The 15913-nt window shown below is 42.4% G+C and overlaps 1 protein-coding gene across 22 annotated transcripts in view; it reads right to left on the bottom strand.

Annotated features, from left to right (window-relative positions):
• The window catches only part of mbl (muscleblind), an 86483-nt gene that overhangs the window by 7738 nt on the left and 62832 nt on the right, over positions 1 to 15913 (bottom strand). For 10 of the 22 annotated variants that reach the window (XM_065435584.2, XM_065435548.2, XM_065435593.2 and 7 more), the window contains 4 exons: positions 13766 to 13861; positions 8429 to 8564; positions 5800 to 5894; positions 1235 to 1319 (listed from right to left, as the gene is read on the bottom strand). In XM_065435584.2, coding sequence (XP_065291656.2) covers positions 1235 to 1319; positions 5800 to 5894; positions 8429 to 8564; positions 13766 to 13861 — 412 coding nt within the window. The remainder of the gene's footprint in view (positions 1 to 1234; positions 1320 to 5799; positions 5895 to 8428; positions 8565 to 13765; positions 13862 to 15913) is intronic. The other 12 variants (XM_065435708.2, XM_065435689.2, XM_065435674.2 and 9 more) reach the window with 4 other exon arrangements.

Below are 15913 nucleotides of genomic sequence, written 5' to 3'. Positions count from 1 at the left end.
TTTTTTTTAGCGGAAAATCGATGCAAAGTTTGCGGATGCGATAATTATGCCGGGGAGATTTATCGCGAGAACGTACAAAGTGCTAAAACAAAAGACTCAGTTTCACCCGAAAAGCAAAGAATCGATTGCGATAGCAAATTAGTAGACATCTACCCAAAGTAAGGAAAGTAGTCTTATTGGCTGTACAGACTTGGAAATATTTGCTTACTAACTAAATTAACAATTGAACACATCAACACTTGATGACCGCAGACATGCTGTCAAAACGCTGGCATGAGGAAGCGTAGCAGTGAGCGAAGTAACTTTCGTGCTATTGCATCAACGCCAACTGAGTGATGAGAACACTGCACGCACAGAGGTATGAGCTGCCTGCAGATCGCTTTGCGCGACTGCGCACAGCCATGTAAAGTAGGCAGTTGGTGCTGGAGAGTGTAGATAATGTTGCCCCCCCCCCCCCCCCCCCCCCACCGCTTCCCTCCTTGCGCATACGAGATTGAGCTGCGATCGTCGGTTTCCAATGTGCGCGGTTGCGAAATACGCCGTTGCTGTCGGAGAACAACGCCGCCCATTCCCCCACGACCTTTCGTGTGATGGAAGATGACGCATTTCCTGTCAGCTTGCATGCACCAAGTTTATCCACGATCGTTGGCTCTCCTCGCGCGTTTTCAGGGATGGTGCTCGGCTGTCATACGCTATCATCATCAGTGGCCGGAACAAGCAGACTGCTGCTGCAATTTTTGGGTGTGCGATGATTACTCGAGGAAAAAAAAAATCTTATTTTTGATGATCGAGCAATGTGAGGGGTGCGAGCATTATGCGAATGCCAGAATTATGTGAGTAAATACAGTATCTTAATGTAACTTCGCAAATGTAGTAAGCCTTAAGAACCAGCCAGCATAGCTCTCCCTATAAACTTTGTTTGTTTGGTGAAAACAACACCGTCTTGGAATACCACCTGTATTCCAGAGTTATAGAATAGGGCTTTTTGCATGTACATACTTTGCGAATTGCACTTGCAGCACAAGTGCAGCTTCAAGCACAGATATGACAAAATGCAAGATAACAATAAATTCATTTCTATGCTCATCTTTCTTTCATGCCAATTCTGAGCACTAATGAAGATAAATCCTGGCTTTGTTTGCAGCAAGAAATGCAGCAAGCTACTGCCAGTAACACAGCTTAGGTGATTCAACAGGGCCAACCAAACCCTGCTGTAAATGCTTGGATGGCTTACCTTCAACAAGGTGTACATATCGACACTGGGGCCTCTTGCACTGCCCTGACTTAAAATCTCGGCACACCGGCAGGGTGTCCAGTAACTGGAAGAACAAAAGCACAAAAAGACAGTTTCATCAGGTTTGTAAACCTACACAAGACAACACATTAGTAAATATATTTTTGTCATGCAGTAAATTACCAGGACCTTGTAACTCCCAGCAACACTACTCATGTACAGTGCTCATGGAGTGAAACGTGTCAATTTAGGGCTAACTAATGGACATACTTTCGTTTCCACCAGCTGCGGTTCCTGCCACATCGACGTAATTTTGGCATGTATAGTTAGATCGCAGTCTGCATCACCTTTGGTAACCAGATTCCTAGCAACATGAGATTGTACACTCGAGTACCTTGCAGATATTCAGGGTTCTACTAAATGCTCCCTGTTGCATTTCATTCCATGACCACTGTACACGCATGTGTGGAAATGGATGCGGAAGCAGGAGAGTAAAAATGCTGATTTTAGTGCAGGAAGAACTGCGGGTAGTTGAAATGAATGACAACGTTAATCTATCAACTGGGCAGCATGAGTAAGTTTTGACTGCAAGATGGAAAATGCATCTAAAAATACGCCACGGTTTTGAGGGTTATGCGAGATGTTCCCTCCAGTACATTATTTAAGTCAATAATGATGATAAGTACATAACTGCCACTTACTTCAAATACTTAAAACTGCACTATGTTTTCATAAGCAGGCACAAAAGAGATGAAAAGGACGATATAAATTACAACTATCATTGTAGTCCTTTTCATCTCCATTGTGTCCAGGTCTTTTACACTAGCTTTTAAAATCACCAGTACTTACACACTTTCTCAGCTTTACGTAGTGATAACTAGGTATAGCTTTAGCCATGTTCATTATGTGGCATGAAAATGAGAACAAAAGCTCACCAGGAAAATATGTGCCAAAAGCCAGCAAGGCACAGTCAATAAACAACCCACAGGTTCTAATGCTACACCTAGGTGACTGCAACGCAACAGCACTGTGGTCCTCAATCATTTTATGACCACCCACTGACATTCAATGAACTTCCTCTGTCCATGGTCACTGTGAATTATGCCGACTTGATCATATCCACTTCGTGACCAATTACCTCTACTCCTACTCCTTTCTTCCTGGTGCTGGCACCTCTCCTTGCTTTTTTTTTTTTCCTACTTTCTTGTATCCTCTACATGCAAAATGCTGGATTAAACAATGCCTGATTTCAATATACTAATATGTTGGGTCTGTCTCTGTGAGTGCAGCACAGTTTCATGCTTCTATTCTTTTTTTTTTTCTCCTGCTTTAGCCACTCATCGCTTTACTGTGCATTTCGCTACCACTGCAATCAACGCCTCCACCTTGAACAGAGCCTTCTTGGGGTATGGCATTTGGTGACTGACAACACTCTAGTGCAGCATTCCTATTTTGTTGATTTCAACCATGTGTGCCTGATTCACCACTAGCCTGTGACCAGATGATAGGACATCAAGGGCATGTTCCAACATGTCCAGTACGCACCTCGTGTTTGTGTGATCAGCTGCCACAATTCAGAGCCACTATTGTGCTCCTTCTCCACTCTCATTTTCAACTCATCAGTAACTTTGCTGCGGACACATCTCCTTATAAGCTATGTTTCTATCTGTACAATGCTATCACATTCAAATTTTTACAAGGACACACTCCACTGGTATCTGGACTGGCTCATCCATGCCTCTAAGCACAGTGCCTCCAGGATCAGCCCACGAGCATCACGTCAACATTCAGATTGAGAACTGGTGACTGTACAATAATACTGCATTAGAAATTAGTTCCCCAGGTAAGGGTCATGATGTCACACAGATGTAATACAGTGAATAGCTCAGAATATATGCAAACCAAATCTCTCCCACTGATACAAAACTCAGATGGAAGATTTGAAATTCAAGTTCTCACTGACTTGCCTTAAGACTAAAGCAGAAAAAATTACTAGTTTAAGATTGGTTCTTTTAGAATGCAACATACGCCTTCCTTGACAGAAAACAATTAGCTAGTCCATAATGTCACAGAAGGCTGGTGCAAGAAATTCAAGGTGGCATCGCCACTAGCTTTTTTTTTTTTTTTACTTTTGCGTGGTTTACCAATCCTCCACTCACAGCACTTGGTGTTTGAAAAGTGCAATCTACCAATCCTGTTTAACTTAATATTTTTCAATGTCCCTTTAAAAAAATAATTAAAGGCTGTCTGCCTAAAACTGAGATTGAAAGGACTTGTGACAGCAACTTTGTCTTTCCTACACATGGTGCCACTGATGTACAGGATGTTTCACGCTTACGGGAAAACTCAGAGCGCATTGCATGGTGATTCGGCGACCGCTGGAGTCAGATGGCAGCAGCAGCTCGCACAGGCACAGACGCTTGCGGTATTACTCTTGAACCGCATCATCTGCTACGGCGGCCTTTGTCGGCGGCATTGTCAGTAAGCAAGCTACTGTCAGAGGCAATGCGCGGATTTCATTGTTGCTGGGGGAACTGAACTGATGTTCTTTACTAAGCGTCGTACGACTCCAACCTCTGAGCCTTCATTGGTGACAATGGGGCTCTACAAACTTCTTTTAACCACATGCTTTGTTTGTTCTTTCGAAAAGCTGGGGTACTGAATGCGTGCACGTATGTATATTCTTTTTTCAACGTGTATGTATATTTCTTAGCTTTACACCTCACTGCCTTCCATAATGATCACCGTCACCGCTGCCACTGGCGACATGACAAGATACTAAGTGAAGTGCAGAGCATGATGCGTGCGTTTTCCCGCTGGCTGGCAGGGCCTGTCCGGTGTAATGACCTATTGCTGAGAAGAATCACTTCCAGCTCTATGTCTTAACATAAAGCATTCCTTTGTTCATATCTGTTTGTCTCATCATGTTTGACCCGCATAGATATTATTGTTGAGTGCTTTGTTTTCCTTTCGCGTCAAAGAAAGACTGAGCCATGTTGCACACACATTTTTGGAGTCTCTTCCTTGTCGCTGCACATTACGGTAGTACACACAGTGAAGAAATATATGTGCACACATTAACTACCCCGGCCTTTCGAAAGAACAAACGAAGCATGTTATCAAAAGAAGTTTGTAGAACCCCATTATGGCCAATGAAGGCTCAGAGGTTGGCATCCTACAGCGCTTAGTAAAGAACATTGGTTCAGTTCTCTCAGCAAAAATGAAATCCACGCATTGCCTCTGACAGTAGCATGCTTACACCGATAATGCCGCCAGCACAGGCCGCCGTAGCAGATGACGCGGTTCAAGACTAATACCTCGAGCGTCTGTGCCTGTGCGAGCTGCTGCTGCCACCTGACTCCAGCGCTCGCCGAATCACCATGCAATGCGCTCAGAGTTCTCCTTTAAGTGTGAAACAGGCTGTACATGATATCGATCATCATTTGCTGCTTCAGGTGGATGTCAAAGAACATGCACTATCAAGCTGCAGATAATCTGCACCTTAATGAAGCTTCTGCTAGAGTATCATAGCACCATCTAGCATCCACTCAGCTGAACAATGATTTGTTGCTTCCAAAATTTTGATGCACACCTTTGTGTCTTTTCCACCTTTCCTATGACATATGATGCACAACAGGCTTCAGGCAAGATGAGATGAAGTTGTGAAAACACTAAGCATGACTTAGTATTGGAAGTAAAATTTTACATGATTACACATCTTGGAGGCACATATGATACATGAGGCTTCAGACAATAGGCTTTACGGACCAGTGTGAGCACTAAGCATAACATTCAATCACAAGTAAAACCTTTTCCTTTGGAAACTGAGCTCTGAGCCCTGATTTACAAAGTGGTGACTTGTGTAAGAAGTGATGACGATTTCTGTATTTCACTTAGCATAAGGTAACTGTAGTGATTAGATGAAAGTGACTGTCTATTTCAGTGAAGCAAGAGTAATGCTCCCTCTGTCACAGCATGCAGTGTGTCACACCCTTCCTATAGTTTTGGTGCATCAGATTAGTTGATGATGCACACACAGGAACTTGTAAATTTCTTATTTCAGCCTCACATATGCAAGCACAATGTTCCGGTCTGCCAACATCTGAAACGTCTGCTTTAACACATTACTGAATTTATCCACGAGCATGACAATGCAGATAGCTTAATTCGCTCAATGTGTTTACAGCTCAGAGGAAGTAATATATGTGAAAATCTATCAGTAGCACAGAAAATACAATGTCATCACTATATATAAACAAGGCACTGGTATCTGACAACCTGATATACAAGCTCTATGACAGGACAGGCTTGAAGCTTATGAGAGTACCTCCTCTCTTACTTCTATTCTCAGACGAGCTTTTTTTAGAGAATGCCTGTCCAAAGCAGGCAGTCTTTTTAATCAGTGCCATTACAAACTTTGTGGCATGCAGTGCATTGATATGATGGACAGGATGTTCATAAAATAAAATTGTGTGCAATAATGTGGGCACATGCAAAGTGACTTGAGAGTTAAGGTGCGCCTACTATGCGGTCCAGCGTGATCGCCCAAGAAAGGCTGTGAGTACCTGACCATTGTCGTCACAGTACGCTACACTAGCAGCGTTAGGGGCAGCAGCAGCCACACCAGCGGATACCAGAGTGACAGAGGGCATCGTGGGTACTGGGGAGGGACCAGTGGTGGTGGTGGTGCACAGTGGTGGTGAGACAGGGGGGGCGGGGGGCAGAGAGAAAGAGAGAGAGAGAGAGAGAGAGAGGAGCGGGTGCAGTTAGAGCCATGCATTCACAGCCAACAGTTGCAGGTGTGTGCCTTGGCGTCACATGGAGGAAGCAAAAACAGTATGAATCTAACTCTTTTGCTACCGCGAGAAATGTGGTAATTTTGGGTGCTTTTATGTTTTAACATGTTATTTCAAGATGTAATAGTCCCAACATATACTGCAATACATCAAATTATAGTCTAATTACTGGTGTTTTGATGATTGCTCAGACAATTTTTGAGAATTCTTATGTGAAATTTCTAAGAAGCACCTCAAGGAACATAAAGGAAAGTAATAATCTGCGATTTTTAGTTTAAGTACTGAGAGTAAAAAAGAAAAGGTCTGAAATATATAAAACATGCAGCCGGTTACTAGTTCCCAATTTTTCGAAGTCAGATCATGCAATAACATTATTATACGCAGATTTGTTGGAATGAGTACTAGCCATAGTGATGCCCATGCTATACGGGAAAGCAGTAGCTTTGCAAATGTGAGAGCACGTAAGTTGCTGCTGTTGAGGGAGCTTTTGTTTTTACTCATTGCAGCAGGCACATGGTTCGTGTTTTACTGCATTCTTTAGGCTCACCAAGCAATGGTTGTCAGGCCAGGAAGCATGCAGAAGCCTCCTCATACTTGATTATTCCGTTCGATCAGCTTTTCTGGGCAAGCAAAGTGGTGTAGTGTGCTGTAGTGTGCTGTAGTGTGCTGTAGTGTGCTGTAGTGTGCAATGCATGTGGTGTAATGCATGTGGCGTAGTGTGCAATGCATGTGGAGGCTCCAGCTGGCACTGGAGCCTCCACATGTATTGTTCAGTTCCCACATAGTGCTGTACAGTGATGTCGAATGTTGAACAACATTGTACAGCAATTAATAAGGGCACATGAACAAGCAGTGTACAAAATGTAAGAGCTTAGATAGCTAGTCAAGCTTCGGTTGAAGATCAGTCTGTAATCGACTGCATGCTCGTGTGGGTGAAAACCATACACAAAGGGGAGGATCACTCATAGTAATTTGTGCATACGCTGTCGAAGCACTGATGGATAAAAGCAACCCATGGGGAGTAGAATAAAGTTGCACTTGATATTACTCGAACACAATTTTCAAAATAACAATGCACTCATGAGCACTACTGCTGTTTGAGGCATTGTTAAAGAAGCCTATACGTGACCAACAAAACGGCAAACCAAGACAAGCTTCTGTTCTTCGCTGCTGCTGTCGTTTAAAAATTATCTTGTCGAATCGACTGAAACGCAAATTTTGAGTCTTTTTGTTGAAGTGCTAGGAGCACGCAGGGCCAGTCTATACGATACCTCCATTCAACGTTCTTGTTTCCCCCAGTCTGCCCAAAATTTTTGAGTCTGACAAATAGCTAAAGAGTTCAGTCATCATTTCGGAGAGCGCATTATGTTGCTAGCAGAATAATTCCAACAGAAATGTATCAGAACATGCAGAAAAACCGTCATTCAAATTGATCGACTTCTATAGGTGTGGTGATGAAAGAGTTAATGCCGATGGTGCTTCATATAAATGGAACTTCATGCAAATGTGCAAACTTAGCTATTGCTGCTACATGCCATTAAGCATGCTCGTGTGGGTGTGCATGTGTGTGTGCGTGTGTGTGCACACGTGTGCGTGCGTGCACATTTAGGGTTTCCTGGTGACCGTTAAGACATGTTGAAAAAACAATAGATTTATTGCATGTTTCAAATCTTGATAAAGACACTACTAAGAGTACCATGCCAATATGGCAATTTAGAAACATATCTGCATGTAGCACATATGGTATTTTAGGAGTACCTATAGAGAACATCTATAGACAATATGAGATGATAACTCATGAGGAATGTGCAGTACTACTTGCAGCATTGCAAATTATCAGAGGGCTATTCTTGATTCAAACACTATAGAAGAAAGAAAACATTACAGTTGTCAGCAGTGACTTAGCATGAAAAAGCAGCAAAGAAGCCAGGAATACATGCAAGAACAGTGCAAAGATTAACAGTCAGGCAGCAGCAGTCGGCATATAGAGATTTGTACTATTTCTAACCCCTTCCATGCAATGTTTTAGGTATTCAGAGGGCCAGCAGCGTTAAACAAAATATTTGTAAACAAAGGAAGATGTGCTAGGTCACCAAGTCTCCATCTTCCCTTACATTCAATCTCACAATAACAGCGAACTGAACAACACATAGCACCATTTGGCCAAATAATGGATAGATGGCTCATCAGACATGTTCCCTTTGATGAAAAATCGGACATGTGCTGTTTTGGTGAAAAGTCCAGGTGGTGTAAATGGAAACGGTAGGTGGCTACGGCCACTAATTTTTGGGGGGTAGGGACAGCACTAAGAGCTTACGCTGGGTTGCATGCAACGCCTCACAAGTAACTAAGTGCTTAGCAAAAGCAGGACAAAACAGCGTGCTAGGCGACTACTCACACGAGACAGGCACGAAGGGCTGTTGCATCTGTAAAGCCAGGGCCTGCTGGTACGCTGTGGCGCTGGGCTGGTACACAGGCACACCGCTCTTATCGAGGGCAGGGCGTTTTGTGTAAGGTACAAGACCGGGCAATGCCTGTGTGCAACAACACAAAAGACGGGCCGGGGGCAGGGGTCAGGTGCAGAAAATGCGCTGTGCCACAATGGCCAGGCGCGTGCACGCAGGTGAGCCAAGCACATAACAGAGTGCAACAAGGACTTGTGCACAGCCAGCGGCAAAGCCCATTATGCGCACACAGCTAGCTGGACAAGCGGGCCCCTGCCTGCTGCAAGGGCTTGTTTATTTGGCCGCCTAGGTACGGTGAACTCGCCTGCGAATTCTTGTTTCAATCCAATCAAACATCACTACTAATCCGAGAGCAGACAATACTTTCTTGCCAGGCTGTTTTGCAGGGCCAGTTTAGCCTATGCAGACATGAGTATAACTTCAATGGCTATGTACAACTGTGTACGTATCAAACAAAATTGAGCTATAACTCTGAGGCCCCATACATCAGCAAAGACTGGGCCCAAATTCAGTAAAATTAATGGCTCATTAATAGCCAACAAAACGCACATCCATAGCACTGTAGGCATCATCAAGAAACCACTAGTTGAATGAAGCCAGCAGTTCTCATTTGCCTCATAATATATATATATATATATATATATATATATATATATATATATATATATATATATATAATGCAGCAAACGGATTTCTTTGAAGAGGTGCGACCCTTGTATGACTGCAAGCTGATATGGATGAACAAGCCAGGCACGTGATGTAGGTATAAATAAGCCAAATAAACGGGTGAGAACAGGGTGAAGCTGAGCTTGTTGGTTCTGATCAAGTATTTCTACAGGCAGAACTTGTAGAACATGGGTAATGGCCGACTTGCAACATTTTATTCGAAGAAATTCAAAATACAAAGGAAGGAGAACGACAAAGTTGTGTCAGGCAGCAAGACAATAAGCAGAAGGATCAACTATGATGAAGACCGCCAGAAGCCAGCACTAGGTGGGCTGACCAGGGATATATGGGCTGCTGAATGTAAACTGGAGGGCTGGGTAATATGGGCAAGCAAGAATAAAAAGTAGATATATATAGGACAAAAGTTTTTTTGATCATAGCAAGAGAGAGTGCCATTTAGCTCTTAAGTCTTTTTTTTTTTCTTCAGAAAACCAATAGATTGCTGACACAAAATGTGCAAGAAATCTTCTGCAACATTTTCAATGATATCATGGCTACATTTAAACATCCCGTTATAGAATAAGACCAACTGGGCCACAAAATTGTCAAAGCTTTTGCAATAGATAAGCATTATGGGTCATTAAATTGTGGTTATTTATTTTATTTAAAAAAAAATTAGAAGACAGAGTTAAGATGACACACACCTTCGCTATCACTTGTGGGGAGCACACGCGTCCATTCCCTCCCGCGTAGTCACATTGCCGCGTTCACACATTGCGAATGCATTGAAAGCTGGCACACACACTAGAGGCGCACTACACCCACTGCAATTCTCATTCACTCTCTCGACGCACCCTTTCCCCCGACTCATGAGAAAGCTATCTGATGCACAAGGAGGACATTCCCCTCACAAAGGTAAAAAAGGTATAAAAATAGCATCACCAGTGGAGACTTGCTCTCTCTCGCACCCCGTGCTGCAACCCATGCATAACCTCATTTTCCTGACTATCACACGCAACGAGTCAAGCCTATTTATCACTTATTACAGTGTGGGCTTCCCTATGCAAGTGTTCCTTACTGCTTATAGTAATAAACGGTGTTAGAGTTGACAGTGCTGATTGCTTTATTTGCCTGAACCCAACATAGCTGAGATTACACGTGCTACGGATTGGGGAGTACCACGGAACAACTGTGTGCGGTTAGATCCAGAGCTGGCCTTCAGCCCTAGCCTCATGCAGAGCATACCCCCCCACACTAACTCATCTTTCCAACTCATATCTGCATTCTATTCTTCCCCTTGTAATGTCCCCCTTCCCCTTCTTACAATATCACCAGCCCTCTGGTGCTGTCTCCTGGCAACCATAATAACAGTCTATTTTCTTGCTTCACAAACTGCTTTTTTTAACACTTGCCCTGAGCACACATATTTTCTAAGATACATTAGCACTTGAGTAACAAAGATATAAGTTTATACAGCGTACCGAGCATCAGCAGCAAACTTCTTGGGACAGCAAATAACGACAAGCAACAAACTGTTTCTGGGTCACAGTTACCTTTTCAGTGACTTAGCTGTTGCCGATTTCACCTGCTTCAAGAACTTGCTCATATAAACTTCCTTGAAGGGAGTATCCCTCTTGCATCCTTTCACCATCATAAGACTTGCAACAGGAGGTATGGAGACTGACGTGCGATACATTATTGCAAGCAAAAATAATTTTTCGTAAAACTTCATGCAACATTCATAAAATTGCAAAACAAGCCTAGGTTCATAAGCATTAAGAAAAATTTGGAAGACTTGGCAGGTATGCAAGTGATGTAATTTACAGCACATTGATACCCGTTTTCACTGTGAATTACAAAATGATGACTTTCGATTTCTGGCATTTTCACAAGGAAATTCAGGACATAAATAAAGAACCTGTTCTTACCAGTTGATAGATTTTAGTTTCTCTTTTAAATGCACCAAACCTAATTCAAATGTGTTCAATAGATGCGGAGCAAAGGTTATGTATTAATAGGGACAGTTGCAAGGCAAAGTTGCCTCTCAACAACTTCCAGCAAAAGGTTACAAGTCGGCACTGTATTACCCACTTACTCATTTCTGTTCCACAAGTTCTAGCCGAGTGTAAAAAAAAAAAAAAAGCAAGGTTTTGTACAATTATTTTAAAATGTCCTCACATAATGGTCTTAAATATGAGCAAGTTAGGCATGCTGCTGCACTATGTGAAGCTATAAGTATTGCATGTAGTAAAAGATGCACATGCACACATGTGTATGTTGCATGTGTGCACGTGCACATGCCTGTGAATTTGAGTGCTCCAGTGGCACTGGGGAGTATAGCCATAACATGTCTTCTATGCACAATGCAATCAGTACTTCAGGCACTTCATGGGTATATCATAAGCACTTACTACAGATTGCCTCTAACAATTAGAAAAATGTTTCTGCTGAGTAATGTGCAAGAAGGTTCACATAGGCACTTTTTACAAGCCTCCAATGACAAGGCTTTCATGCTTCATGGCAATGCTTTCAACCAGAGATTAGCATGAACTTCAAGTTTTAGAAGTGCTTCAAGCAGCTCTTCCACCCCCTCCCCCTAAAATAAAGAAAGAAGAAAACTGGGCAGATACCATTGGGGAATCATTTTCTATGTCTAGCAATAAGCAATAACTTTCCTTGTGAAATAAATGTATTGAGACATTCATTGTGATTGCACTGCGAGGCTCAACCAGTGTGCGTGTGTGTGACAAGCTAGTGTTGTCTCCACTGTGTGATGTGAATGATCACATCACGCTACCCGCCTGCCTAATGTGTGTGCCAAGCAGGCGCTGTCTCCACTCCACTACGACATCATTACTCGTGCCATCAGACAGCGACCTACGTATCTGTAATTGTAATTTTGTAATTTTCAAATTCCATTTCCTAAGGCACATTGTCAATGCATACCGTATTGTTATCACTAGATAGATTAACAATGTCCTCATCGAATATCTCCTACATTAAATGAACGAGACTCACCTACTTCATAAAAACAGATTGTTTTATTATGAATACTGCAGTTATTTATTGACAAAAGTCAAGCCTCTAAAAAACAACACCAAGCACTTTTCACAAGAAAAGCTCCCTATATAGTGGTGTATGAATAAAGAGTGCCCAATATACATGATTATTCAACTCTTGTATACCAAGAAAAAGCTATAAACGATGACAAAACTGCCTGCCCATCAAGATCATATATATATATATATATATATATATATATATATATATAAAGAATTGCTGTAAGCTTCATGGATGTATACGTCAGTAAAAAATTTTGCATTGTCTTTCCAATTAATTAAAATTTGTACATGTCAAACAAATCATATTGCCACCAACATGTGCCTAGAGGAGCCTTAAAAAAAAACTATTGCTAAGATGTGTTAACTAAAATAAAAGAGATGGAATTTGCCCACAAATATTTAGTGGAAAATGTTTCAACACAACAAAAGCATGTCATGAATTAACAAACTTCATAATGCGCTGATATTGCTGCGATTTATTCCACTGAGACATAACCCATATGCTCCTACACAAACTCTGTGCAAGCTACACTGGAAACTACTTGCCTTTAAAAGATAGCACAATGCAGCAAGGTTGCAGTGACAATCCTGGTTTGGGTTGGATGTTTCACAGCTAACAATTAAAAGTGTGGCACAAGGAAGGACAAGGACATAGTTACAAAGGCACAGTTGAAGAGGCAAACGTTTGGAAACTACGAACAATTCTATCTTCATACAAAGGTGGAATGCATGCAAAAACTGGAAAAGTAAATAGCTGTTCAAGGAGAGCAAGGTGTAAGGAAACAAAATAAATTCTTAATGTTAGTCAATGAACTGAGTAGCTTATGCACACTAGCAATGACAAAAGCAGAAGGACAATCTAGCTATAGCAAAGAATACAGCACATCTGCATAAAAGCTCAAACCAGAAGATGGATGAAAACTAAACATGAGGATATGAATATCACTTCAAAACAATGTCTATACAATAAAATTAAATTCAATGGAGATCACAAGATAGTCTAGTATAGCAATAGTTCCTTTGATAAATACATTCTCAAACTAGGACAAAATGAGATCTCTTTTTTGTCTGACCATATCCTGTGACCTAGGAAACTGCAGCTTCGAGATCAGATCCAGGGCTCTCAACCATGAATTTATAAGTATTCTGTAAGGTGGGCCTGATGGTTGCACTGACTGAATAGGACACTAGCAATCTGCGCCTGAATGAATTCGTTGCACGAAGTGCGCTGGTGGCACGTGACACATCAATGCCCAATTTCCAGGCCGCACTAGAAGTAAGCTGGACTAGAAGGCACAAGAGGCATGGACCATATATGTGACATGACACCTGCCCACATTTGCAAAACACGGAATGATGTCTGGCCTAAAAATATATGCGACACCCTCATGCCTATCATTTGTTGCTGCTCAAGAGAACACCTAAATGAATAAATAGCACTTTGGCCACAAGAAGCCACAAGAGGCTTTGGCCATATTGTGAGCAAGCACACTGCAGCTGATTATCATGCATGAGAAAATTGAAATAAATCTGATTACTTGCCACAATGTTAGGCCTAAACACCTCATAGACAGTCTGTTGGGTGTCAAACAAGTCTTGTGCAAGCAGATGTGGTAATGATGACTCAGGGCAGCAACACTGTGACAGAAGCATAGCAACCACATCATTTACAGTGGTCCTGATATTAACCTACTAAATTTATTTATTTTTTTTAAGGAGAGGGGGGATGGGGAGGGGAAAGGGACGGAGCAACGTTTTGGATTAATGTTTATGTCTATAATTTTTGGCTTCTTCATCCTGTGGATTTGGCTTCCATGCACATGTGCTGCTTTCATCATGGGTCAGCCTTCTGCTTTTGTTGCTGCTTGTGCACACTAGTGGCCAATTTCAGTGGTGGCACATAAGCACCCCATCACCTTCTATTCACTGTTTCATTCTTGATTTGTTTTTTTTTTTGTTTTTTTTATGCTGTTGGAGCTGCAGCATATTTGCTATATTCGAACCTGGTCTGAAAATTGAAGTGCAGCTACCTAGCGCTTGTGTGTACATTTCTGACTGTGCATTTGTACCTGTGTCCATGCTCTTCTTTAAGCCTGGTTTATAATTACGAACAGCAACATTGCACAGACTGACTCCACTGTGCTCAGGTGCACCATTCTTACATTCCATTACAAAAAGAAATAGTAGACAACGAAGCTTGTTTAGGATGTAGACCCAAAAGTTAGCTGCAGCTATCACAGGCTTTGCCTAATTAAGCCGAGCAGCTGCAGCCTAGCAGAACGGGTAACTGAAGGTTTGTCTTTTTGCCTAATTATTTAACGGCTAAAGGCTACAGCATGCGTCTTTGGGCAAGACAATTGCCTGCCGAGTACCTGCCTGTGGATTTGTCCTCTCGTCGACCCAAACTATTCTTGCCACAAGGGCCACGCATAGGACGCCCTACATAACCATTTTCAGGGAAACGAATGCATTCAAAATGTAACACAAGAAGACAATACAAGTAGTAGAGAAGTAAATGTGGTGAAAGTCTGCCACAAGGACAAAGACAGAGTTCTCTAATATAACCAGCCCATGCACATACTTTTTCCTCACACTTGGCTATTGATTTAGCAACTTTTAGCCACTCTAGATTCTGTATAACATACTGGCCTGTTAACATGGCATTGGCAATGTGCACGATAAACGTGCATGATTGCCACATTTAAACCTGTGCCAATAAAAAGTGTGCATGAAAGCAACCTCCTGCTGACTGATAAGAAAGGGGTGCAACCCAACTATGATAAATGTTGTCAAGAATATGAACATGCATTAGTGTTTGACTGCAAAATTTGACCTCAAGTAGTTTTATGTTTACACAACAAGTGTCTCAAACAAGATTTAACTTGATATACTAGTTTTGCATAAGTGAGCCGTATGCCCCACAACAAATTGCGCTGTCTGTTCATTTGCCTCGTGAACAAGAAGCTCAATGTAGGCTCTATGACATCTACACTGATTTTAGCTTATGCTTTTATCTGCACACAGTAATTAACAGGTTTAATAAGTTTGTCTTCTTGTGCCTTCATGCATGCGCTGCATGGACGCAGCAGCCAGTGCTTCCTTGGCAGGTGTCCAGCATGCATGCTTCCAGATATTACAAGATGCGCACGAAATGAAGCAGTCCTACATCCTATTTTATTGCTAAGCCATTTCTGAACTGTTAATGGGCAAATATAAGTTGAAGACATTTTGGTTATTAGCCAATATGTGATGCAGGCACAGCACTGGTTTGCTACCAGTGGACAAGAAGGAAAAGATAATCTATTGGCGTTTTTCACTGGTCTATTCGGAGCAGGATTTCTTGCTCCGCGGCACCTAATCCGAATTTCACTGGTCGATCTGGAGCGGGTTCGCGCGTTCCACTGGTCGTTTCGGATCAACTTGCTCCGCGCCGGATCGCTCTCACTTGCTCCGCCGCCGAGGCGCGGATTCGGGCGGAAATAGCTCGCGTCACTTCCGTCTTTAAGCGAAATCGGTACCAGTTGGTACGCACAACATTGTGTTGCTTCGCGAAATGGCTGCGTTCGCTGCTGCTGCAGAGCTCGCGTTTAGCGATGAGAGCTCGGACGACAGCGATTACTAGGTGACGCAGGTGCTGTACGAAGCCTTCTATACACGTTGTCCATGCATAATCCTTGCGGGCGCGACATG

Source organism: Dermacentor albipictus, chromosome 1 (assembly GCF_038994185.2).
Source record: "Dermacentor albipictus isolate Rhodes 1998 colony chromosome 1, USDA_Dalb.pri_finalv2, whole genome shotgun sequence".
Taxonomy (NCBI): Eukaryota; Metazoa; Arthropoda; class Arachnida; order Ixodida; family Ixodidae; genus Dermacentor; species Dermacentor albipictus.
Note: the sequence above shows the minus strand (reverse complement) of the source record. Positions and strands in the feature narration are given on the sequence as shown.